The following is a 27,779-nucleotide window of genomic DNA, read 5'->3' as shown; positions in this document are numbered from 1 at the left end:
GTATAGAAGATGGTTTCAGGTAGGTATTTATTCTTGCAACCTCATCCTCATAATCAGGAATTGTGCATTGTACCAGGTTGGTTGAAAGCCTGAGCTGCAGTTCTATAGTAATTAAGACAATTACTAACTACATGCAGGTACTAATTACCCCAATATGATTCTTTTGGTTACCAAAACTACCATTCCTCCCATCTACCACTGATTAGCCAGACACACTTCCAGATAATTTTAACAGCCCTTTTGTGGGAGCTAAAGACAAAATATGGATTATACCATTTATTACACAAGTAGATTCCTTAATGAATGCTACTGTATGAAAATGCATTTTTCTACCCTTACATTTGTATAACATAGCCTGTCTGCCTAATGCTTAAACTCCAGTTTGAGACCCCTTTGCTGCATATCCTTTTATATAATCCTCGCAAGAAGTTTTTCAATCAGTTGTCTCCAGCTAAACTTGCTTCTTTCCACTTCTTTTCTCATATGGCTGTGTAGTAATTATCTCTTAGTACAAATATGAGGAGCAGTACACGCTACTTTACATGTTAAAGGAAAATATCCCAAACTGTAAAGAGATCCTAATGTGTATATATGCAAGAAACTAAACATCAGATTCTTCCTCATTCATGGCCTTGAGGGTATACAAGAGTAGCTTCACAAAAGGAACGTTTTAATTACTATATAGAGGCACTATGTACTATTAACACAGTTAATAGCCATTTGTGTATTCGCTGTGACAATATCTTTTAATTTAAGGCAGCAGAGTTCCATCAACCTACAGAAGAGTCAGAGCATCGCTATAAAGATATAGTGGGGTTTAGTCCTGGGTTAAAGAAAACAGGCAAAACAAATGTTCAAATAGTGAATAAGCCATTTTATTTTTGTCCTGTGCTCGCACTCTCTCCTCACTTTCCCAATAGATCATAGAAACCATTCAAAATAAAACCTCGGAAATAAATTAACACATGCACGCATCAGGGCTCCATCCTATCCATCCAGCAACTAGTCACAGCTCCAACACATTTTGTGCTTCAAGTTTCATGCTGTTAATCCCAAAAGCACGAGAAATGGAGAAGACTACATTAATTTACTTCTTATCCACTCTCATGTTTTTCCTGGAAAAAGTCATGGCCTAAAAAAAAAAAAACCCACAAACAAAACTAAATTAACTCATATGTTTGCAAACATCGCTTTATACCATTTAAACAATGCACCATATCGCTACAATCCTCAGGAGGATGCCCATTTCAGTGTTATGCCCTCACACATCATCACATACACAGGACTGAGTGGCTGGGAAAAAACCAAAGCCATTTAGCTCTACAGTTGCTGGTCAAGTCAGTAATACTCCCAGCTGTGCTATACTGCAAGTTAACAGCTTCGGGGATGGCCTCAGAGCCTGAGGCTAGCTGTGTTCAAGGCACTACCCTCACCCTTCGCCTTATTTTCTTTTCAATGGGGGGAAGGGGGAAGTTGGAATGACACCCAAGGACAGAAGGGAAGCCAGCTGTGGAATCACAGTTAACACATTGAGTCTTTATGGCAGAAAGAACTTTCAGTAGCTTTGATCTTCAGGGGAAGTACTGCCCTTCTTTCCTACATGCATACTCTTAAGTTCATTCTATAGCCCTACAGGGGAGGGGAAACAACACAGGAACAGAGACTCCTAAAACCATAATAAATTAAAATCAAAGTGCCCATTCAAAAAGAGGCTTGCTGTGGATGGCTCTCAGCACAGCATGCCTGCTTAACAGTAGCAAAACCCACTGTGCTGTAGACCAAATGGTGATGGTCATACACCAGATATCCACCTTGCAGACTCTAGTCAAATGAAGATCTACACCTTTGGCCCTATACCTCCCTTCACCCAAAGCAGTCTCTCTAAGCCAGTCAATGGGAAAAGACAGCTTTGCAGCATGCAATTTTACCATGCACCATCATGTTATAATGCATCTTGATAGTGGCCCAGGATTAATCCTGGCTCCTCACTGTGGGCAAGTGACACCTTTAGCAAGTTTTCAATTGGTGAGGGGATGATAAAGATGCATTACTATAGTAATTCTATTAACCCTTTCCACTCCTGCCCTGCCAAACATTTATGATAAATGCTGAAATTCAAAATGGCAGTACATATAAATTCCTTGAATGGAAAACTCTTTACTTTCAGCTTGAGGGAAAATGTTTCTCTTCTCTAAGTACACACAATTTTCTGTAGTTACGTACATACAGATCTAGGAAAAGATCATGGCTAAGTATTAGGATTTAGGCATGGTTTTGAACTGCATACAATTGATGTAAAACTAGTTTAAAAAAATCCAACCAGCTACCTGAAATACCCAAGACTTGGAAGTCAAAGAAAAAAAATACTCTTAGGTCTCCTCAATCTATCCATTTAACCTTTCTTCCTTTACAAAAAGCCAGCTTTAACAATTCAAATTTTCTATCCTCTGCTGAGATTTCCCCCCTCCCCCCACACACATTATGCCAGCTAATTCGCGCTCTCATAATGTTCAATTGGTTTGAGGCCTCTGGAAGCGCAGGTCTTTCCCAACATGCTTTGCCATTCTGCCTCTCAAGACTTGTAGGCCCCCTGCCCAGCAGTCTGCTCCTATACACTGGCTGGCAGCTATCATGGTTTGAGAAGATATATTGGATAAGAAGGCATGAAAGTTCCTCCAAATTCTTCTGGGCTCAGCCCTTCTCCAAGTTGCAGATTCAGCAAGTTTTATGCTTTCCTAGTGATATTCATCATCTTTCACTTCCTCCTGTCTTTCTGTTTCCTCTCTTGACGCCGCCCCTGCTGGTCAGCCAAGGAGCGTGGTATTAGAATAACACTGCCATCACTGGCATGCTGTAGAGCATACTGATTTGGGGAATAGGGCTGGCCATTCTCATCACGCAGACGGCCAAATACCTCCTGGTAGAGGGTCTGCATCTTTTGCTTCATCTGGCGGATGGACCTAAGGAACTCCACCTTCTCCCTGAGCAGCTTTGACTTGTCTCTCTGCAAATCATCTACATCCCGTTCCAGATTGAGGATAGTGTCCAGCTTTCTCTTACGACAATTCTGGGCTGCCATCTTATTCTTACCCCTTCTGCGAATGTCACGGATTAGACTCAGCTGTGCTTCACTCAACTGATACTTGGACAGGAGTTCATTGAATTCCTCTACCGGCAAATTGATGATCTTTTCATTGGGAAAAGGAATCTTCATGGCTCGAGCTCTATGTTCATCTCTACTCATCTGCTTATCTAGAAAATCTGCCTGCTTCTCTTTGGAACTCTTCTTTCCCACACTAGCTGGCTGGGACTCATCAGTGTCTAAGGTCCTAGGGGCCATGTTGTATGTGTGATTGTGGCCCACATGCTCAAGATAAGGCAGGTACTGCAACTGAGGAGGATTCTGGTAGCTCATCCGACAGAACTTGCTATATTCTGGCTGATACCCAACAGCTCCTTCTGCATCTTCAAAGTCCACATTTTCAGTATCAGAATTGTAGCCTACAGCTCCTTCCTCAGAAAAAGAGGAAGAGGCTGAAGAGGATGAGGATGCTTCTGAGCTGCTGAGAGAAGCAGGGCTGTGACTTGAGTCCAGAGAGAGCCCTGAGTCGGAATCAAATTCTTCTTCCAAGCGGGATGCCTGCACTGGGTTGAAGCCTTCTTCAATAGCCAAATCCATTAAGCTTATCTCATCTAGCATGGCTTCATCCAGGAGCCCTCCAAGAGGATCTGGGAGTTCAGGCCCAGATGTTTCATTTACAGTGCAGTTTAGCTGGGGAGGAAAAAAGATTCCACTTAGGTTGGTAGAGCCAAACGTGGTGTTGAAGCCAGTGGAGTTATCAGGAACCAGCTGCAACAAAGCTGAGCCACCAGCCACTGAGGGACTTTCAATTTCAGAGCTGAACAGGGAAGGGAAGTCTTGTGTGCAGCCAGCCAGTGACGCCTGATGCAGGCTGACATTCTGGTTAATAGGGGTGGATGGGGCAAGGCTGTAGTTGGCTGTCAGAAGATCTCCACTTGGGCTGTTGTACAGAATGTCTACAGCTGTTGTGCTGTTTACCTCCATGCTCTGCAAAGGAAAAAGAGACTTTTTAGATTCTGCAGGCCTCAGTATTGCCCAATTCAACCATCATAAAAAACAAGAGTCCAAGGAAAAGAGTCAAAATGGATTATGATTCCACTAGCAGAATGGATTCTATTCAAGGAAAAATTTCCCCCTTCTGCTTACAAGACTTAACACACACATAAAATCTGATCCAGTGGATCCTCCAATCCTCCAGAGCAGATAGGGGGCATAGAAGGTAGTAGTAGGATTATATTGGACTTCATCCCAAACCTATTATCTTATATTCTAGGCACATTGGCCTGGAAACACATACACATTAGCATGTATGGTAGTCTCCTCCTCCACTTAAATGGACAGAAAATTCAGATATGGGGTTCACTGTAAACAAATCAGAAAGCTTCTTAGATAACAAGCTTATTAGTTACTGCCCTCTAATCACCAAGAAAGCATCTAGGGAAACCTAGCTATTTTTTCCCCTAGAGGCTATTTTTTACATAAAAATGCAACACTTCCTGTATCCCACCCAATTCTCCCCTCTAGCCACCAAGCTTTTAGCAAAATAAAAAAAGCAGGAGGCAAGAGGGTAATTATCTGTTATATAAGGGAAACACTGCTGAAAACTAATGTTGTCTAATTAGGATGGACAGGGAGGGATTCCTAGGCAAAAGCTAAACATCTGGAAGAATGTTATAGACCATCCTTCTGCCAGACCAGAAATAAAATTGTAGAGTTCAGTAGCTATTTGAACTGAACTTATTAGCATGTTCTGGAAATGAAGGTGAAGTGGGATTTTAAGAGATTCCAGGGACAGAAACCAGCCATTACTAGCACCCATTTTTTGAAATTCCGGCAAGAACAGACACTAGGTCATATAATCCAAGTACAGAGATGCTGCATAATTGTGCATATGAAGGAATTGTCCCCAGGTTGCACTGGAATCCTGAGGATTGTTTGGATTTCCCCTCTAGCAAGTAGTTTGGGTGTTCTCTGCTTCACTGTCTTGCTGGCAATCATTTGATGCCACACATTTTTCTGATTTTGAGGAGTGCATTCAACAAGATGGTTTTAGGAAAGTTCCAACTCTACAGAGTTTTGTATTTGTCCCTTTGTGATGAATGTTCCATTCTATGCTCCTACCAAATGCTACAGAAAAAAAACCCTAGCAGGAGTAAAGAGACTGCTCTACATTACAGATACTTCAAAGAAAATAAAACATCCTGTTTTACATTTGACTGAAGCCTTGCAAAACAACATGCAATACTGATGATTGCACTCGCTGATCCAAACCAAAGGCTGGAACTATGTGTATGGTAAGACCCAACTTTCTTCCACTGAAGAGACTTCTAGGACTATAACTATAGGTTGTATGAACTTGATGCATGCAGGACAAAGAAGCATGCCAAATCCAGCAAGCATAGGACATTATCCTATAGGTATTGGTCTTGAAAAAAGCAACATGTAAAGAAACCTGCTTTCCTCACCTGTGTTTCCATGATAGACATGAGGTCCTGCCACTGCTGCTCCAGATCAAAAGGCAACTCTGTCTCTGTCAGAAGGGGAGACAGGAGCCCGTCTGACACGACAGAAGGCCCACTCTCGTTAGGCAGAGAGTCAGTTAGGCTGGGAACATCTGCAACTGGAAACTAAAAACAGATCAGGGTGAATTCATGGTGTCTAGGTGGTGTTAAAACAGTAACAAATAATTTTTCTTTCCTTTCAACATATGAACTTCATAGGTTCTTAAGTTTTTGCCACATGCTGTGGCAGGCCTTCCTCTTTCCCAAGGTTGACTATTTACTTAAATGTATTTGACGCATCTATAAATATATGAATAAATAATAGCAGCTCAAGATATTGTACATTATATTCCTTCACAGAAGTCTTGTGAACAGGTTGGAATAAAGGCCAGTAATGATTGGCCAAGAGGCTCCTAGAAAACCTCATGAAAGAGTATGGATTTGAAGGGATCTTTAAAGCAATGCTGGAAGCATAAGGTGAGATTCAGTATCTATTCTGTTAATATCCCTGGTTCTATGCTGGAATGAGAGCAAATAGGAGTGGGGGAGAGGGAGGGAGGGAGAGGGAGAGAGAGAGGATTCAATTTGCAAGACATGCAATACTAGCACTGTAAAACAGACAAGGCACTGGGTTTTGTGGGTGAGCAAATCCCTGGGTATTTCAAGACATTCCCTTCTTCTCAAAGCATAGCACAGTTGCCCATTTCACAAGGTTGTTGCAAGGACATGAGATGGAGACTCGATCTATTGCTGGACTGAAATTGTCTGCGGAGCTGACAAAAGGAGTGAACACTAAGCTAGCTTTCTCCAACCTGATGCCCTCCAGATGTGTCAGACACCAGCTACCACAATTGCCAATTACCATTGCTGCTGACTGAAAATTACCGGAGTTGCAGTCTAATATATCTAGAAGGCATAGCACTGCAGTAGGCAACTAAACTGATCATCTCTATTTCCAAAGAGTGAAAACACACACCTCTGAATTTTCCCCGAAGGGAAATGTGGCCTCCAGCAGCCTAAGGCACTCCTCCAAAGACAAGGCTGTCTGATCCTCAACCCCAGGCACCTAGAAGGAAAAGATAACGTAATGATTGTTTTACTGCCACAGGGCCAGACCATAAAGATAATCTATTTCTGTGGTTTTCTAATATTCAGTGGTTATATTCTTTTTCCTGTGCTCTACTTGTTCTCTTTTCTTGATCTCAGAAGAAGACAGTACTGGTATATGACTCACCTTAGATAATAATAATCTAAACCAGGAACAGGGTGGCCAATGTTCTGGTAGCCAGGGACTGCCCTTAACATGTTCTTTTGGTATTAGGGGCTGCAATGGGTAGGGTGATGATACCAAATGCATGGGCAAAGGATTTTCTGCAGGTTTTTGTTTTGGGGGAACTGTGGAGTGGGGGGGTAAATCTGGTTTGCTTAACTTTGTTATGTTTCTTGTAGAGTTTACACTTCAGTTTTTAGGTCTTCTATCTTAAAATGGCAGTGAACTGTACAATCATGTTTAGTAATTATAATCAGAAGGTGCTCTGAGTGACAGAAAAAAAGGTTCAGGGACCATGTGCAAACCTGTGGCTTAAGGTGTTCCACCCCCAAGTCCAAAATAGCATCATCTGCTCAAAATCAGATATATTTGATCAAAAGCAACATTTGAAAATTATTCTCAACAAACAGCAAATATTTAGTTTATATAATGGGCAGGATTTCAAGTGCCCTGTCCAGTTCTTACTTCATGCTCATATCAAGTTGATTCACTCTGACCTCATACCTCTCATAACCTATCCCAGTAAAAAGAAGAGCAAACAAATTTTAGGAAAACTTAAGTACTACAATTAAGATATAAGTCCCAGTGTCAATTTTACTTCTTGATCTAGTATTGGATGCAGCCTACAAACAGTGCAGCAGAAAACTGTTGAGTGCCTGCTTCCCAAAGAACAATGCTGCTAGGCCCTTAAGTATCAATGGCCCAGAGTCTATTCTGCCATCCTGAGGGCTGCTCCCTGCCCTGCATGTGAATTCTGACAGGAAGATATTGGGCAGACTGGGCTTGACTGTCAGCAGACTGGCTATACAGGATCACAAGAACTTGGCACAAACCCCATGTGGCCTCTATTCTTAAAGCCACTGAGGCCCAAGTAATCAGGTGCCATTATTTCTATAGATCTTCATAGCCTATTCAGAAAGCTCAGTTTAGGTTAACATGTAAGCACATAAAAACATATAAATAACTCTACGTATCAAGAAAACATAAAAACAGATGCCAAAAGGAAAATATGGGAGACAGTCTACTTCTCAGAAAAGGGACTGAACTACAGGTTCCAATCTCCTCTATTGGGCAGAACAATCTCAGAATGGGAGGAAAGAAATCTGTGCTTCCCCACCAGGGGTGTTTTTACCTGTGCAGGGAAGCTCTCCCCTGTCTCGCCATCCACTACCACAGTTCTGTCAGCGATGCTGCCCCCTCTGTTCCTCCAGCCATCCCCGCATTCCTCCCCGTTATTTGGTTCTTTATCCACGTCGTTTTCCTTCTGGCGGTGGCTGTAGTCAAAAATCTCACGCCCAGCACCAAGGTCAATATCCTGTCTCCACAGGATATCAATTAAATCAATATCCTAAAAGAAAAAACAGGGAGAAAGAAACATGACTGTCTCTCTTCCTCAAAAGGACTTTCTCAGGAGGATGACCTCTCCTACAAAACTTCCAGCACATATGCCTCCAGCTTCTACACTCAAAGCACCACCATAACTTCATCCGTTCTGTGACGTATGCCCCACACCACCATTTGACCCCACTCACCTCTAAGTGCCGCCCTTCATTCTGAATGGGGTGTGGTCCCTCCTCCCCTGATCCTTTTCTCGGCCATCTCTGCTGCCGTGGTGCTCCAGACATCTTCCCCCCTCCTACAGCCATCATGCACAGGGAGCTTGCCAAGAGCGGCTCTGCAAAGGGGCTGCTCCGGGGCCCAAACCAGGGACTCCATGGACAGCAACTGAGCTGTCTCCTCCTCGCTGCCCATGCTACGCAGCAATGTTCTCTCTGTCCAGGCAGGAGGGAGTCTGCAGCTTTAACTGCTCAGACGGCTGGCTGGGTGAGAGAGGGAGGGCCAATTGTCATTCTGGATTGCTGCTCCATAGCGGGCTTGCATCAGCCTGTGGTGCCATTCTGTCTATTTGCATAAAGGGGTGGAGATTCTCTGCATTTCCAGCCACCTGATGCAACTTGAGAACCCGGCTTGCCATGCGTGCTATGCCTTGCCAGCTCCCTCAGCTTCAGACAGCAGAGCTACCTACCTTAACCAGTCCTTCAGACTGAAAACAATCACCCTGCTGAATGCACTCTGAAAAGATCTGCCTGCTTCTAATCACAAAGCAGTGACAAGGCCTCCTCTACACCAGACTTTAAACCAGGCTGTGCAAGGCTACCACGCTTTATAATTTTCTTTCCCCTCCATGCCCTACAATATCCTGCAAATTCTTCCTCTGAAGGACAACCCTCTCCTAAAGCTATATTTATTCACATATTGCAGCAGGATGTTCCTTTCATTCAGGCCCAGAGATGCCTTCCCATTCTGTAGGGTATTCTTTTAATATTACAAAAAAAAAAAATCTTCTGGCTGAATGACACTGATGGGTCAACACTTGGGGCTCCACCCTTCTACATTTCCATTTCCAATGGAAATAAAATGCTTCTATCCCAAATTATAATTACGCTTATCTCTTATATAGTAGCAAAGAAGTCTTGAAATAGGGATGCCAGGTGTACTCATTTTAAGTTATTTCCCCTTACTCCAGACAGGAACGTAACAGAGTAAAGCGCCCTTTATTTTAGAACATCAGGGAATACAAAATACAGCAGTGTTGCAATCTTTCTGATTTCCCCACCCAACGTCAGAGCACTGATTGTTCCATCTACCTAGGGAGCAATAATTCAGAATAAGCTTGTCTCCAATATCTCTATCTTAATTTAACAATTCTAGTGTTGACTCCAATCACTGGTCACGTATTTCAGAACTAAACTACAAAACAGCCTATTCTGCAACTGCTCGCTCCTCTTTCCAACCTCAGTCTGCCCTAGACCTCCCTAGACCTTCTGCATCTCTAGCTTCAAAGACCCAATTGTTTTTCCAGGGCCCAACTGATCACAAATGTGCATTTGGATCACATCTTCTTCTTTCTCTCCCTACCTGGCATTCATTCAAATTAATTTAAAACACCTCCTCCCTAACTGCAAAATATAAGCTTTCTTCCATGGAGCATTCAATACAAATAGATGTTTTGAACAAAACAACTTTGCCCTCTTCTTTAGCATTCCTCCTCAGCAAATATTTATTTAAATTGAAGATTCTAATCCAAATGTATGCCTTCTCCAGTCACTTCCAGGCTATGAATGTTTGAAAGTGATAGGATGGTGTGGGTGGAAAGACCTGACAATGGTCTCATTAGGTACACCCTTTGCTCACCCCACCTTCCATAGTAAAGCAGGCCAGAACATCCACTTGGATCAAAGACATCCTTATTTTCAAACACTGCTATCTATTTCTTTCAACTGCCTGCTTCCTCTTACAAGTATTATCCTATTTTATAATTCTGTCCATCTCTTCTCCACCTTCTGTGAAAATCACTGGCACAAAATACATTTGTATGCATATATCATCAACATAATTTTCTTTCCATAACTAAAGCACCACTGAAAGATCCACATAAATTAAGGACTCAAGCCATGATTATACCCTGTTGTTCCAATATGCATGATTTTTTTTTTTTGGGTATATTGATCAGAACAGCCAAGTTGCATACACTCCATTTCCCTCTTCTCTCCCAATATATCCCCTTGGCAAAGGTACAGCACATCTTTTCCTACTGCAAATCCTTTCAGTACATTGTACCTGAGGGAGAGATCTGGCCTGGATCTACCATAAAAGCAAGCAGCAGACAGGCATGAGGGGTGAGAAAAGGGTTAAAAAGAAGGGATACCTTTCTCATGTCCCCAGCTGCCGCTCCCAGAGCTGTCCACCCAGATCATGGTCTATGTAGAGCGCAGATTCCGGGCAGGCAGAGCTGGGTGACCCGAGCTGAGTGCCGGACAGACATCTCCAGTTTCAGTTAGCAGTTGCTCTTTTTTTGGCAGGCTTGCTAGCTGCCCCCAAGTTGTTTGGAAGCCCCCCTCCTCTCCAGCATGTGACCCACAGGTGCTGTGCTGTAGCCAGTCCTCCTCCCTCCCCTCGCTCCAGCATGAGATCCAATCCTCAGCTCTCCTCTGCTTGTCGTTCAGAGAGAGGAGTTCCGTCAAATCCCCACCCCCTGCTCAATGCCCAAGCTGCAGAGATGGAATCCCCACCCCATGTGTTGTGCTGTGGCTGCAGTGAGACTGAGACAACACCCCCACACACACCCGTTACCTAGGCTGCAGCCGGAGGCAGTCCCCTCCCCCAGGTCACCGCGGAGGATGCAGAGGGAGCCAGGCTCCGCCCTGTGCTGGTTACCTAGGTTGCAGAAAGAACCAATCCCTTGCCTTGGGTCCCTACTGAGGATGCAGGAGAAAGTGCTCCTCCTTGCATTCGTCACCTAGGATGCAAAGCACACAGCCAATTGCCTTTTACAGCTTCCACCCCACCCAGGTCGCCCTGGGAGCTGCAGCAGCGTTCAGGTCTCTGTCTCCTTGAAAAGCTCCCACGCCTGGATGCCCCACCCAAACCAGGCAATGATGCTTGCGATGGTGCAGGGGGAACAACATTAAAGAAGCCTTTCCAGACAGCCCTGAATATTTCCTTCTCCTTCTCAGAGATTACCCAAAGTTCTCTCCTCATCAACTGAGATTTCATTCACTCTCCAAAGAAAGCAGAAAAGTGGCAGGCAACAGTAGTGTTTTATACAGGAAAGAGATGGAAATCAACTCACAAGGAACTTTTTGACCCCTTAAATCAAGATTGGGGCCTCCTTTCCCCTCAAATCCCCCCACCAATAATTATCCTAGGATTTTAGTTTCTGCTGTACAACTTTCAGAAACAGACATAAAATAATGGAGTAAGAAATGCAATCTCTCTCTTTGCCCAAATAATTTTCCTCCAATTCTACTAATACTGAATGAGACGTCACTGGAGTGCCGGTGGGGAAGAAGTCACCAGATGCAAGAAATGTATACAAGAATGAACACCACGCATTAAATGAAATTCTGCATCAAAAATTAAATATAAGTATATATAAACCTGCTTCCAGCTGCTTTTTTGGTCCAATTTGTTTTCTTAATTTTAGGAAAAGGAAGAAAATGCTATATAGAGCAAAAATGTTCCACCATTGAAAATTCAGCTTACAAATTAGCTCACAAGGTTTCATTAGGATTGTGCCACATTTACAAGGCTAGCTTTGCAGACATGAAAGAGAGGCTTGGTTTGGTTCAGTTTAGGATTCTAAGAAGAAGTTAATGCTATACTTTGCTAGGATGTTATACCCCAAGAATAATACCATTTTTTCCAGCTGCAAGGTGTTCTTCCACAATAAAGAGAGCTCTAAATATGAGTATTTCCCAATATGGCTGAATACCTATAAATCTTATAATGCAGCAATGCATTTTCATTTTTGTGTTGGCCCAACTTTAGGCTAAGGGGAAAAAAACATTTTGTAGGTACTGATATCAACACTGTATTTTTTCAGTAAGGGCTGGATAGATAACTAGATAATTAGGACATCTGCTAGCTTGTAAAAAAACTGTGGTGGGCTGAGAATAAAAAAGCCTCTTCTTTGACAGGAAGAGCTTTTGAAAGCCACAATCATGTCAGTTGTTGTTGCTATGATCCCTGCTTTCAAAAAGATCCTAGCAAAGAGGAAGATGAGGATACAGTATCTTCAGCCTCTTATTTTATTTCGTAATTGGTTTTTTTCATCTATGTCTCTTTCTATTGTTACTTATTAAAACCAAATATCAGTTCTGAGTCCCTGCCCTTTATACTTTAGCTTTTGTAACACATAAACAAGAGGCTACAACATTAGTAAATACAGAAGAACTAGTTGTTAAAGAGTATTTCTCCCGTACGATGGAAGCTATCCCTTTACAACACAGGTTTTATTCAGGCACTACTTTTTAAAATATTGTTTCAAGAAACTTTCCAAGACTCTTGAACCTATATTCAACATAGCCTGTCTACATCCAGGGCAAGTCATACACTTTCCAACAGCAGTGGAATAGAGGATAGTATTTATAGCCTACTCCAATTTCTCAGGGAAATTTATTTATTTATTTGATTGATTTCTATAGCCCCCCATCTCAGCAAGTGACCCTGGGCAGCTTACAACAATAAAACTATAAAACAATTAAAACAATCACAATTAAAACAGTGAAAATATAAAATAAATACAAAATAAATATACATGGCTGCCAAGTAAGCAATGTATGGATGTTAATACAGCCAAGAGACGGGACCATCCACACACTCGAGGCCCCAGGCCCAGGCACAAAGCCAGGTCTTCACAGCCTTACGAAAGGCCAACAGGGTCGGGGACATCCTAATTTCTGGAGGGAGGATGTTCCAGAGGGCAGGCGCTACGGAAGGCACGCCTTCTAGTTCCCGCCAACCGACACTCCCTGGCTGACAGGACCCGCAGCATACCCAACCTACTAGATTGAATTGGACGGGCAGAAACAACTGGGAGAAGGCGGTCCCTTAGGTAACCCAGCCCGAAGCCATGAAGGGCTTTAAAGGTGACAACCAGCACCTTGAATTGCACCAGAAGCACACCGGCAGCCAATGCAGCTCACGTAGCTGATTACTTAAATAATCAGAGAAAAATGAATCTGTTCCCATAGGAAAAGATAGATTTAACAAAATAATAAGAAAAATAAAAACAAAAAACAAAAACAAAACCCACCAAATTCTCGCAAACTGAACCCAAGTTTTTCCAGAACTAGTTCAACATTTTAATCACTGCCCCACATTATATTTATTCTGTCAGCTTGCCAAAAACCAAGTTCAGCCTTTGGCTCCCTCAGAGGTCAAACTCAAACCCCCTTTTCAATCAGTATGCAACACATGTGTCAGTAACAAACTATATGTGCAATTTAGCCGCATGTTATTGGACAACACATGACTTTCTGGTGTAGAAACAGTAATACCATTTTAATAAAAAATGTGTCACAGCATAACACTCTTAGGAATATAGCACCATTTTTGTAAATACCATGTTCTCGCTTAACAACCCTAACTGGAACTGGAATTTTCTTTGCTAAGTGAAGTGGTTCTTAGACAAACATCACATGACTGCACTGTTTACCAACAGCAGTTCTGGTAGTCCCAGTTGTAGTTGTTAGGCCAGGACTGCACCATTGTTAGGCAAGGACGCCATGCTTCTCCCACCCTGCCATACTTGCCTCTCCCTCGACTCTCCCACCCACCTATCTCCCCCCATCTCTGCCCTTTCGACCGCCCTGCATTCTGCTGCCTACCCCTGCCACCCCTGTTGACCATCGCCGCCTTCTTCTCCTGCTGCTGATGAGGCAGCTGCTGGCCCTTTGCAAGGCTTCAGGGAGGCTGCGCGGAGACCTCACAAAGGGCCAGCAGCTGCCTCAGCCGGGCACACCTCAACAGCAGCAGGAGGAAGAATACGGCGAAGGTCATCTGGGGCAACAGGGGTAGGAGTCAGAGTGCAGGGCAGTCAAAAGGGCAGAGATGGGAAGATAGGCAGGTGGGTGAAGTGCACACTGCTGTTGTAAATATGGGTGGGCTGCCAAGCATCCAAATTTTGAACATGTGACCATGGGGGCATTGCAATGGCTGTAACTTTGAGGACCGGTTGTAACTACCATTTGTTCACCACTGTCATAACTTTGATCACCGAATGAATGCTTATTAAGTGAGGACTACTCATATAGACCATCTAGAGCTCCTGAGACATAAATCAAATGGAAATACTGTATCAAGAGACACCTTGAGTATTAAAATTGAAGTCTTCGGCAAAAGCAGAGAAACACAGCTGGATCAAAGCTGCACAACAAGATCAGCCAAAAATCCTATTACTGTACTTCGTACAGAAAGGAAGCAGAGTTGTCCCTAGATTTTGGAGGATGCTAAATGGCAAGCCACCTAGAGGACCTCCGTGACTTCTTGCTATTAAGAGTGCTGTCATTGCAGGCACAGTTTCTTCTATTTCCTCTTGAGAAAGACCTGGCGGCAGCAGTTGTTGCCATTCTTGTCACAAAAAACAGGAGAAAGTATACAGCAAGCAAGTACCAATTATTTTCTGCAAGAGGATAAGCAACAAGTATAGGAAGATGGTATGATACATGTTGCTGCTTGGCAATGAAGGATGGATGGATGGATGGATGGGCAGGTCCAATCCCATAGAAGACTAACAGCTGCTCAATAATGTCAAACCATGGCAATCCCTAAAAATCCCTAAAACAAGGCCTGTAGCAAAAACATCAGTGTGAAGCAATAAAAGGTGCTAAACTGCATTCTTGCTCAAAGAAGTAGGTTGCATGATAGAAAATGCAATTTTCACTGAAAAATACATTTATTAAATGTATTGTTAATATATTTCAGTCTCAATCTTTTGTATCCTGTTTTATCATCCCAATTCTCTGCTAAACAGCTCAACCTTGCTAAAAGTTCTTCTAGACACCATGGGATCATGAAGAAGTTCAACAGTAGTCTCAGAAAGTCCACATACAAGAATATTTTAGCTAAACTTCATTAATTTTCATATCTTGGAGGAAGCAGGGTCACTTGAGACACGAGAAAACCAGGATGTTCTCAATGCTGATGTTTACAGTCTATGCTGCCAGAGTAGAGGCAGGCTTGAAATGAAGAAGGCTACTATAGGACAATACAAACTCTAGCAATTCTCATCACATGTTGCCTGAGCTAGACATTTATTTTTATCCCTTGTTGTGGATATATTACAAGGACAGCGTAATCCAAATAACAAGTTTTCTGAAGAACAAGCTGCCTATAGTATTCAGCCTACGGAAGTACAAGGTAAAAGAAATACCAAAGTACAAAAAGCAAAGCCAGACCAATATTGCAATAGTACCTTTGAGGTACTAGCAGCAGCCATCAAGACTTTGGACTCATAAATATAAACATCCTTTCAGCTAATCTTATTCCCACCCAATAAATACATTAAAAACACACTTAATGGGCAGCTGCAACTTCCTAGTCCTTTGTCACTCAGTGCCAGGGCACTTAGAAACAAACCACGATCTAAGAAAAATATGAAGACTGGAGCAAGACTGACAGAATCAGTTCCAGAAACAGTAAGATAAAGAGGCCAATTAGAGAGGCAGGAAGTTCAAGGGAAAGATTCAATTGTCTGAAGAGAACACGAGTCCCATAAAGGTAAGTTCCGGGGAACCACTGGGAGGAAAAGCAGAAAGTAAGCTTGAAATATAATCTAATTTCTTGGTTTTAAATCAGGGCTGATAGGGGAAAAAAAGGAGTTAATAACAACTGGAGGTTTATAGGTTCACAAACCTTTCCTTAAAAGGTTGTTTAAGAATACACAAGTAATATATAGAAAGTACTTGCATACATTTTCTGTATTTGCAAAACGGCCTATCATTGCCATTTTTCCATGTACAGCAATTTCTAGAAATATCCAACCATTGCTGTGCTGATATAACAGTAATAACAGTACGCTTTGTAGCACCTGAGTGACTCTAGAATAGTGCTTCTCAAACGATCTGTGGTGAAGGACCAGTTTTTTAAAAATTCCAATCCATTGCAGATTGATACTTTTGTAAAATACAATAAATACAATAAATACTCCCCCGTGTGGGGGAGATGGGTGGTGATAAAAATATGATAAATAAATAATAAAAATAAATTATTGGAAAAATTTAAAAAAGACATACAAAATACAATTTGTTACATTTAACAGATATAAAGTTACATTTCAATAAAGGTAATCAGAACGAACATAACATAGGATTAAAAAAAGAATTACAAAAATTGTACATGTTCATTGAAAGTGTGTATATAGGCAATTAATATAGAGAATCGCTGTTATACTAACTTTTCATCATTCTGCAATTGCAACTAAACAAAAAGGTATGAGTGAAATAGCAATCCCCTATATTACGCACTGATACACACACTTTGAACAAATACCACATATATCAATAAAGTTTTTAATATTAAAGTTTAATATGACAAATGAGCTTAATTCTTGCTCATTAACTTGTCTAATGGCAAATTGCTATAAAAGGTTCTACACACTCTCGAATTCTGTACTTCTGTACTTGTTAACCCAGTTAACAAAGTGTATAAGACGCTAGTGGGAAAATGAACCTCAGTCTGGTTCTGTTCATAAGAAACATCAAGTAAAAAAAACATTTCTAAGTTTTAAGAACTTAAATAAATGTGCATAGATGGGTTTATTTTAATATTGTATAACCACATCCACTCCCAAACATTACAAGTTAAGAGAAGATATTACAGAATAGATAACCCCAGTTTCAATTAAGCTTTAATAATACTTTCAGAGCTACTTCTGGCTAAACAGTTTTTTCTCTGTGATTCCATAAAGGATGGGAAGTAGCACCTAAGATGCAGTAGCTACCAAAACTCAGGGGCAAAACTCAGAGACAGTCAGATCTCTAACAAATTCTGGATACCAAGGAAACACAGGAAAACTTATGTTTTTATAACTGGAAACAGCCAATTTGTTCTTTTTCTATAGACTAACTTAAGATGAAGCAGAACAACTATTGAGTGAAGGCATACTGGAAGATTGGCACAGGAACTCTCATTTAATCTCTTCCATTGTAAACAAATGTTAGCTAAGATATAAAAGTAAATACCATACCATATTACATTACAGTTGCTAACAAATACCATGCCTACTATATCCAGCAGTAGAAACATTGGTATGTGGTATTTTTTGCCAATAATTTAATTCAAAACACAGATATAATAAATTCTAAGAACAGTTTTTGTGCCTATGACATTTAAAAGAATTATGAGGTTCAGTACAGACAGAGGTTCCTCATACTGTGCTTTACCTCCTGCCCCAAATAGCTAGCATGGCAGGGTACCCTCCGTGTTATACTTATTAATACAATATCCCCATGGCATCTCAAAGCTCCTTCTATGTGTTTCTGTACTCCCAAAGAGAAACAAAATTAAATTACTGCTTTAAAATAAAGTTCATATCACAAGCAAATAGGAATTCGCATATTTCCAAGGGAACTGTGGGAAGGTGCCTGGATAGTTACATGAACATACATTTTTAAGAAAAATGGTCTAAAGGGGAGCATTCTTGCAACCATGAAAGCTAAATACTGGATGGAAACCCTGGGAGATCTGATAAATTCTGGGAAATACCATGGAGGACTGCTTTAGAAAAATCCAAGCTATAAATAATTATTGTAAATCTCAGAATGCTACAAGTAGGCACTAGTATACTAAATTTAATAAAACAGAATTAAAAAATAAAGTTTCATAATGGTGAAAAAGAGGAACACCTACTGTGATAAAACAGGAATGTTATCAAAAAGACAGGAGGAATCTGGTAGCTCCTTTTCCAGCTAACAAGTTCTACCAAAAAAGTATAAGCTTTTGTGAGCTCATGAAAGCTTATGTCTTTTAATAAAAATTGTTAGTTGGAAAAGGTACTACCAGACTCCTGATTTTTTTTTGGCTACCATAGACTAACATTGTTCTCCTCTAGGAACATAACCTGTGATCTTAAAAGCCATAAGAGAAATTAGCCTTTTTCAATCTATCCACTAAAAACTACTGAAGTGATATAATGATGCAAAAATTAACTTTCAGTAGGTCCTCTCTACTTTCAAATAGCAAACAGAAATGAAAAATTAAATGACATAAATTCCTCAATTCAGCAAACCATCCTATCTAGCAATGTCTTCAGGCAGGGAGTAGCTATGTGGCTGTTGCAGGAGGGGCTTTTCCTTGGAAGCCGTTAAGAAAAAAAATGTTCTGAGATCTGAATAATGCTTACCTCCCATGCAAGTTGATATCTGGATTAGTCTGAACTCCTTCCTGTTCAGTCTAAGGCACCTAAAGTCCTCAGCTGACTACATCCAGTAGGCAAAGAACATATACTAAAAAATGGGGCTTTAAAATGCACAAACAACAATGCATTTGGAAGCTGCATGAGTTTGAGGGGAGAAAAAGGAAAACAAGATATCACCCCAGAATAGTCCCAGCATTCATTTCTAGTACTTTGCAGCAATACAACACTGATCAAGGCCCTAAGGCTCAGATTTTTATTGGTGCAGATTCTTTTATCCAGAGGCATTTTCCACTGCAGTCTATCTATTTCTATAGTAAGAATGTTCTATATAGAAAAGAGATTCAATACCCTGTGAGGTAGGCAACTTTTCCCATTATAAAAATTGACATTTTAAGAGGAAGCAAGAGAAAGCCTAAAGTCACACAGTAGATTCATATCCTCCAGTAGGAACAGCATAGCTCTATTCCACTGTTCCTCTAACAACAATCTATTGATTATAAACATATCCTGCTATTTCCCAAGGCATTCCCATCACAACTATCAGTGAAATTGAGAGCTTAGGTTCACCCAATGTTCTAAGCCATGGTATGTTAAATAAGCCATAAATGGCTGAATTCACACAATATATTAAGCTTTATTAATACAAACCCGTGAAACTAGCCAATTTAGATAAGCCACAGGGTAAGTTTCAAAACTAAGTGAATAGTTGAACTTGTTTACCTTCCCCAACTCCTTTAAAACTTGCACAGGTTGTGAGATTGCAGCGGAATTAAAAAACAAGTAAATATATACATGCATTCAACTGCCCCTAATTCCTTTAGCAGTAATTTGATGATCTGTCTTTTTAAAAAACATTGATGAGCTTCTGATGACTGAGGCCCACATTTCACATCTAGGCCATGAGGAAGATGATGTAAGGTACCCCAAAGGAAAGGGGTCAGATTCTTCTAGGTCCTCAAGGGAATTCAGGTTTTCCTTTGGTTTTTAACTATGTAAACACAATTTCTGTGTTTCATGTATCAAATATTGCAGGAAACTGCACAATTTTCAGTCAGACCACTGAAATTCAATGATATTCCAGCAGGCAGTAAAAAAAATGGAGTTCTGGGACTATGGCCAACTGTGTTTTAAAAGTTCAAGAATTCATGCCCCACCACTAAGCCTTCTTGGATGGACAGCCCACAGCACTCCACCTCTACATTAAAAAAATATACCTTGTTCACTGGGCTGGAAAGAAATTGCATCTACTGGCAAGCTGCCAATCCATTATACAACAGGAAAAAAGGTAATAAACTTGAAAGGTGTGGAAAACATAGTTAAGACAATTGATAAAGATTGTATTAAAGCTGGTTAGGGCTAGCACATTCTGTTCATTTTATATACTCCCAGAGTCTGTTAAGGTATGTTACAAATATTATAAATATATATTAAAAATAAAAAAATAAATGCTAGCAGATCTTTACCACTCTGCATATTAGCCTTGAAATGTCAGCCCAAGAACCATCAAGCAAGTGTTTGGTTGAAGATATATATATTTTTAGAAAGCTTTTCTGAGTACCTTATTTCCTCCATAGAAATAAAGGTATCACTGTCATATAAATTTCTGTTCATTCCTAAACATCCCTGTAAGAGCCATCCAAATAAAACATAAACCTGCTAAGCCTATTTGTGGTCAATATGTCAGTGATACAAACACTACAAGCAGTATCCTGTGAGGAGAAAATCATATATAACATTTATATGCAGTCTGAATATGCAAAACAGCTCAGGAAGAGAAAATATCTAAGCATTAAGTCATCCATCCTGAATTCCATTAACATTTTCTTCTTCTGTCCTCTGTATGTTCAAGGAGTTCCTAACTAAGATGGAACTGAATCCAATCTTCCATCTCCTAATTTTTTAAATTATCTATTTAAACTCCAAAGTATATGCATTTTTTAGTCTTCTACACTCCTGAAAAAAGGAGCAATTCATTGCCTCATTGAAACAAAAGATTATGTCCATATCTCTGCCCTATAGCTTTCTGTGTTCCCTGTACCTAAACTGCAATACATACAGAGAGCACATAAAATTGATTCCCTTGACTGGTACAGCAAAAAAAAAAAAAGAATCTTGTGGCACTATATTTATAATACAGCTATACAGAGCTCAGAATCAGGAAACTTCTAGTTCAAATCTAACCTTAGTCTACTCTTAATTTACTCTAAGGAAAACCACTTTCTAATTCTTCACTACAATATATATTACACTGCATAAGATTACAGTCCAAGTACTCAAGTACCCGTGTAATATGAAGTATTATAGTCACGCACATGACTGCCATAAAAGGATGAGCAGCCCAAGAAAATGAAAGGACCAAAAAGGACCAAAATACTTGGCTATAAAAGAACACACTACACTTTTTCTTATCCCATATGTCAGAATGAACCAAAGATTCATTCTCTGGTTTGTATCAACCATAAAAAGCCACTGCACTGTAGCACTGTGTTCAGTGACATGGTAACTTCAAAATAAACTTTGGATAGGTACATTATGGCAGCGCCATTCTGGGAGAGCAGCTCCTAGGCATGTTTATCATTAAGTTGTAAGATTAGACTTGTCATATCAGTCAGAGTCTGATGGAAATCTGAATCAGAAGAGCTTTAATAACTTCAGCTTTACTGATTTTATCATACTTCACAAGCACCATGAATTTAAAATGGCAAATAGTACTGAGCTGATTTTCAGACTCATGGCTGAGGACCTATCAAGAATCTTGGTCTCAAATCTGTAAAAAAAATTAAATACTTACTACATGCTATAGTCTACTTGTCCACTGAACTGTAAGACTTTTATCAGTAAGGGACTATATAGTACACATACAATTAATCGTTAAAGTGCTGGGCGTTGACCAGGGAGACTCAGGTTCAAGCCCCCACTTGAAAAAAGAGGTCACTGGTTGATTTTGAGCCAGTCTGTCTCTCGCAGCCCAACCTATCACATAGGGTGATTACTGAGATAAAGTGTAATAAATGAATGTACCCACTATGGAAATTTCTCTTTTTAAATGGCTCTCAGTCTAGACAACTCTTTACATTAATTAACCTCATAATTATACTTAGGAAGGATAATTTCATTTTTAAAAATTCAATTTTATCCATTTAGTACTGTCATTTTAGAGATAAGAGTTTTTAAGACATTCAGACTGAAAGCTCCTGATTCCTACAAAAGTGGCTTGATTTCTTGTTCTAAAAAATACAGTATTTATGTATTTGTAATGAAATGGTTCTCTCAGCCTTCCAGTGACTTACTTTTACTTCAAGGAAAACCCCACATGCAAAGCAAGTTTCACTTTTATATTCTCAAGGGCAAAACCTCTGAAATCTTTACTCTATTTTTGCCCATGGAAGAGATGAAGCAACATAACAAGAGAGGAAGACAGTCACAACAGCTGTTTCAACACACACACACACACACAGCTTGGGCACCAGCTCTAGTAACACCGTCCACTTGCAACACAAGATGCCAGGGATTAAGGATGGTCTGGAAGTAGTTCTCTATCACCATGTGTTTGGGAGAGAGACTTAAATGTCCATGTAAATAACTGAACTCATCACTAAGTAAAACACAAATACAAAGCAAACCAGAATAGGTTCTCATAAAGTAAACCATATAGGACTGCAGAGGGAGAACAAAGGGCAGAAGTGCAAAAAATAGTGTTCACTGCTTAATAAGACTATAAAATATTCACCAACTAATATTTTCTTAAACACGTATTAGGAAAATCCTCTGGAAATAATCCCAAGTTGATTAAATAATCACCAATTTAATACATGCAATGAAATTATCTAATGCTGCAAATTAAACAGGTGATGTTATTAACTAAGATGCCTCCCACAAGAAAAACTAAAAGAATCAATAAAAAACCTAACCTAATTTAGGGTACCATATACAGGGTGTACCAAAAATCAGACCCCATAGGCTTATCAAAATATGTTTTATTATTCCCCCCAAGAGAAAATGTTATTGTACTTAGGAATGTTCAAAGGTCATTTGTCAAACAAGTAAGGAAGTTTTTAGAAGAAAATAATAGCATTTAATGTATTTTATATAATAAATCATTTGAGGCCTGACTTTTGGTACATGCCATATACAACATAGATTACTAATACTGTTTTGTGTCACTCATGTCAAACAAATGTTAAAATATTGGCAACAATCAACATATTTATTAATGAAAGTTACAGAAATCCTCAATTATTCTCTTCCTATTACCTCACCCCATAAAGGGTTGCTACACATACCTCTTTAGTTAGATCTCCATTCATTGGAGGAGCCACTGCACCTAGGTCTTCCAACTCTTCACCAAATCCTTGTTCCATTCCATTTTCTCTCACTACGTTGTCTGAAGCAGTTCCATTTTGCAAGCCACTGCCATTCTCAAGGGAAATGCCTGTACTGGGTTGGGCACCAGAGACAGAACCTTCAGGATCTCGATGTACCAGCCAAGCACTGACTTCAGTGGTGGGCACCTGAAACCTGTCCAAGGCCCTCACTTGGTTGAGAAGCCGTCGAGCTGTAAAATAGTAGTCCAGATCTACACTTTTGGGATGTATAACATAGCCATCTAAGGTGTTCCGCAGGTTGTGAAACTGTGTCTGAGTGTAAGCTGAGCTCTGGCCCAGAAAGATTTCCCGCAAGGGGGGGAGATGTGAATTTAGATAAGTATCTACATCCACCCTCACGCCGATCAAGCTGAGAAGAATGGTGAACTGAATGAGTCCTTCTGTGAAATATTTCTTCAGAGAAAGCATTTCTAGAAAGAAAAAGTGTATGTAGCACAACTTTAATAACATTCAAATATCTCTTGTGAGGTATTTTTCTATGTACTATTTAAAGAACAAAAGTACAACAAATGCTCACATTCCACTTTAAAAGAAAATCTAAAAGCATTCAGATTATCAATAACAGAAGTTTGAGAAATCTCCAGGAATAAAAAACTCTCAAGTGGACTCTTATTCTGGCACAGCTTATTCAGAATATAAAACTGTTTTGTAACAAAGCAAAGGTAGCTGCATATAAACTCATGTGACTTACTGTCTTAAAGAGTCCACATACAGCAGCTTCCTTGAGTCTTCTATTTTCCCACACCAGCCACAAGATGGGACAAGTCTTCCAGGACAGCTGCAACTTTGATCTTCCCCCTCTTTCCTCCTATCACTCCAAAAAGCTTCCTGAAGGAGCAGTTAAAGAGTACAGGGTTCCAGAATAGGGAAAGGTTCAAAGTCTCTTCTGCTGCTTGCTGCAAGTTTCGTCAGAAACTGAAACACAGCCAAAAAATCAAGCAGAGGCATTAAAAGGCACCATATTTTAAACCAATTCAACACTGAGAGGCTTCATTTTATGCAGACTACAAAGAAACATGATGCAGAGAGCACACTTAATTTGTCAACAAATAATATGACACAAAAAGCCAAGCAAACTTTAATTTAGCATTGTCCTGCTTCTTCTATCCTTTCCCATTCCACAGTTCTAGGAAATATCAACTTTGGCTTTTGGCATCTTATTACAGAACAACAGCCAAAGAACACCACTCCAAAGAATACTGGTGTTTGCCTCCCTTTATCCTCTCACCATTGAGAGCTTACTGTGGGCAATGTTTAAACATGCTGATTATGCCTGCATTCAGCATGAATTTCGGACCAATTTAAAAGGACTTTAAATTCACTTTCAGCATGAGGGATGTTGCAATTTATCAGTACAGGGGCCATGACTGCAACTGTTTCTCCCAAGTCATTCCTACAACTTCATGCCAACTGAAGGCAGCTACTGGATTTAATAAACAACATGATTTCTAATATATCTGTGAATCCCTGCTTCAGATATTCAGACTCCTATAACTCTTTTCCCTGATACAGGAACTGCCAGATCTTCTGATTTCCATGTCCTTCCATTATTAGTACCTACAGGTATTCCCAGTGACCTCTACCCATCTTCTTCCCAGATTCCTGATTGTTGAGCATTCTCATTCTCAACCAGTTTGACTGTCAATGTTTACAGAAAACATGCTCATTGACTCCTCCTTGGAAAAGGAGATAACTGCTGGCAGGACAGTGTTTGGCAGATTCACTTAAGTTTTTTTAGCCTACTTGGGAAAAATAGGCCATCTTTCATTTCCCTCTCAATTATCTATATAGGAAAACTATGGATAATGGGGCATTTAAGATCAAGAACTATCACTTTATCATTTATACACACTCTCACATATAATTGCATAGCAAACTTCAAGCAGCAAAATCTCTGTATGCTATTAAAATACATCTATCAAAGAAAATGGACATAAAAGCATTTTCTGATAATTACAATTTATAACATGAGAGTAAGGAAGGTCAGTATCCCATCACAATAATTCTACAGATATAGGCTGCATACTATTATCAGAAAACATAGCTAGCTCAAATTTTTAGAATTAAATGTAAAGCCCTGAGAGAATATCTTTCGGGTTTCCTGTCTTAAGCTTTTCAACGCAATTTTTCCTTCAGTTAATCTGAAACTGATCTTAAAATCTACACAACTATGGCTTCATCTGCTCTCACTACAAACTAAATAGAATACAAGGAATTCCAAAAGCCATACCTTGATGGGCTAAGAACAGCAGCCATGTACTCGGACTAATCCAGTCTATCTGCTTCCATCTATGATCATGTTTCAGCACCTTCTTTTTTTCATTTCCATCAGAGACACATGATTTCTAAGTAATAGTTGTTGCTTTTAAAGATGTAAGAGAGCCAAAATTCTCCCCCACCCACTCTTTCTTATGTTCCCTCATTAACTTCTCAATCACTAGGACTTGGGCTCTCATTACAGTCTCCATTTAAACTCTTCAAAATGCAACCTAATAACATAGGAGAGAACCTGGAGAATTCCTCCTTAGGGTGGACACCACAATTTTTTTCACACAGGCATTTGAACCTTGTCCTATTTATGCAGTACCACGAGGAAGTACAACTCTAACAAAAGTAAAGCTTCTTACTTTAGCTTACTGCCACTCACTTTTTCAATAATATCTCCTTACAGTGTGATGTACAAAAGTTAATGTTATCTAGATTCTAAAGCATTCTTTTCCTGTGCAGTAAGGACTGCAACCCATTTAATGAAATTCCAACAGGCAAGAGTTTTTCCTGAATTAATTAATCCATTTTAAGATGATGTGATCTCATGTATATACTCTCTCAAGACTTTATTATTAATCCCACACTTCTCTTTTTAGTCTACTTCCCTACTTTCATTTCCCTAAAAGTCTTGGATTCCAAATATAAGAACCCTGAAAAATAGGTCAGGATTGCACACTCCCACAAACTAATTATTAAGTTGCAGAATAATGCCATGCAAATGCTCTTTTAATTAAACAGAACAGCTCTTGGCCTAGAACACATTAGTTTATTACAAACAGTCATTGGAATACAATTAAATTCCAGACTGCTTCCATTCTAGAAACAATCCCCCACCCATTACTTTTGCTAGGCTCGCACTCCCTCCACTATCTAGTTCTACTCCGTTTCTACTTCTGTAGAACCAAACCTCATTATTCCCCCCTTAGGCTTCTGTTCTGCCTCACCCACGCAGAGCCCCCCCCCCTTTCGTTTTTCAGCAACTCCTCCCACAACCTATCCGAATTCCCTTATCGGGATTTTCCTATGAGAAGGGAAAGGCAGTTCTCCAACGCTCACTTTCCCAGCCTAACTTTTTACCTCCTCATATCCTGTCTAACTTTCCCCACCTTTTCTCCTCCCCCAGCCTACCTAGTGCCCTTTAAATTCCAATTCTCCTATACTACCCCATCTATTAGCCCTTTCCACGGCCCACCCACGCCTGAAATCATTTACCTTCTTCCCTCACGACCCACCTTCCACTGGTCTCTTTCCTTCCACAACCCTCATCTGGCCAACACCCCACCTCGTTTCTCCCCAGCCTATTTCTGAACCCCGTTCCACCAGCCCTCGCCCCTTTTCGTCTCATATCTTCCGATTATTCGCTCAGCTCTGTCCCTCCCAGCCCCCTCCTCTACCTGGCCAATTATTAGCTCTCCGTCCTTCGTTTCGTATCTTTACCTCCATCTTCTCAACCACCCCCGCCAGCGCCTCCACAATTCCCCCCTCCTTTATATACTGCAGGCCCTCCCTCTGGGTCACCCTCACCCCTTTTCCCCCAGGTTTCATCACCCCCTACAGTATGCTACCCCCTCTTTTTTTCTCTCTCTGGCGCCCCTCCCCTTATTCTTCCCCCGCTTAGGTTACCTCCACCAACTTCCCCTCGTAGAAATCCATCATTCCATCTGTATACCTTCTCTATCCAGCAACCATCGTTCAACACGCACGACTACCTTCGGGAGGCCTTGCCTCAATGCCGGTCTTAAGCCCAAACAGTGGCACTCGGCTGCTACCACAATGTTTCCCGCCTTCTGTGCAGCTTTGTCCAATCGTTTTTTAAGATTGAGACGAATGGCAGCCTGTTTGTCCATTCAAAAGGCAAGCACTTTTTTCCAACCACAAACCTCAGAGCGATTGACAGCTTAACGGCCAGTCAGAACCCACACAGATAGAAGTGTTGAGAGAGGCTAAAAAAAAATGACAAGAGAAAAGGCCCAATCACGATGGTTAGAGGGCCGGCTACACGGCTCGTTGATTGACAACATAAATTCCCCAATCGGTTTAATGTTCGCTTAGCTCATTGAGCCTGACGGTTTGAGTGACAGAAACAACAACCAACCGTCGCTCGAAAATATAATCGTCTCTTTTCCATTATCTTTGGACTTTAGGCCCTAAAGCTGCAGCAAGTCTCTCTACTATTCCCCACCCGAATTACGTAATCGACATAACCGCCTAATGACAGGCCTATTACTCTTGCGAAATGGCGCCATATTGAGAGTGTTGCTATTGGCAACCAACTGACGTCTTCAGAAGTTCCTGTTTATGTATGGGTTTTAAACATTTGCTACTATTTTGGAAGTTTCGGGTATTGGTTCCTTGCTGGTGCTGAAATAACATCTAAAATATAGTTTTATAATTTAATAGATTATGTCCTGTATAATTTCGAAGTTGCTGCTGATAACTCAGTTTAATGATATTTTGTTTTATCCAATGTAGCAACTTACCTTACTTTTTTTATTTTCTATGCCACCTTTATTATTTTTATAAATAACTCAAGGCGGGAAACATACCTAATCCTCCTGCATCTTCCTATTTT

The 27,779-nt window shown here is 40.5% G+C and overlaps 1 protein-coding gene across 4 annotated transcripts; it reads right to left on the bottom strand.

Moving 5' to 3' along the window:
• Nucleotides 1–853: 853 nt before the first annotated feature.
• NFE2L1 (NFE2 like bZIP transcription factor 1) lies at nucleotides 854–27,003 on the bottom strand. Of its 4 annotated transcripts, none has more exons than XM_063300785.1 (7): nucleotides 26,877–27,003; nucleotides 23,631–23,854; nucleotides 22,838–23,349; nucleotides 7,986–8,201; nucleotides 6,560–6,649; nucleotides 5,548–5,709; nucleotides 854–4,069 (listed from the first exon to the last, which is right to left on the bottom strand). In XM_063300785.1, the coding sequence occupies exons 3-7, from the start codon at nucleotides 23,345–23,347 to the stop codon at nucleotides 2,756–2,758; spliced, it is 2,292 nt and encodes a 763-aa protein (XP_063156855.1). In that variant the 5' UTR covers nucleotides 23,348–23,349; nucleotides 23,631–23,854; nucleotides 26,877–27,003; the 3' UTR covers nucleotides 854–2,755. The 4 variants fall into 4 exon arrangements, with proteins under 4 accessions (XP_063156855.1, XP_063156854.1, XP_063156856.1 ...); XM_063300784.1 differs by having other exon boundaries at nucleotides 26,831–26,966; XM_063300786.1 differs by lacking the exon at nucleotides 7,986–8,201 and having other exon boundaries at nucleotides 26,831–26,968.
• Between the last annotated feature and the right edge of the window lie 776 nt (nucleotides 27,004–27,779).

This window comes from Candoia aspera, chromosome 4 (genome assembly GCF_035149785.1).
Source record: "Candoia aspera isolate rCanAsp1 chromosome 4, rCanAsp1.hap2, whole genome shotgun sequence".
NCBI lineage: Eukaryota > Metazoa > Chordata > Lepidosauria > Squamata > Boidae > Candoia > Candoia aspera.
Note: the sequence above shows the minus strand (reverse complement) of the source record. Positions and strands in the feature narration are given on the sequence as shown.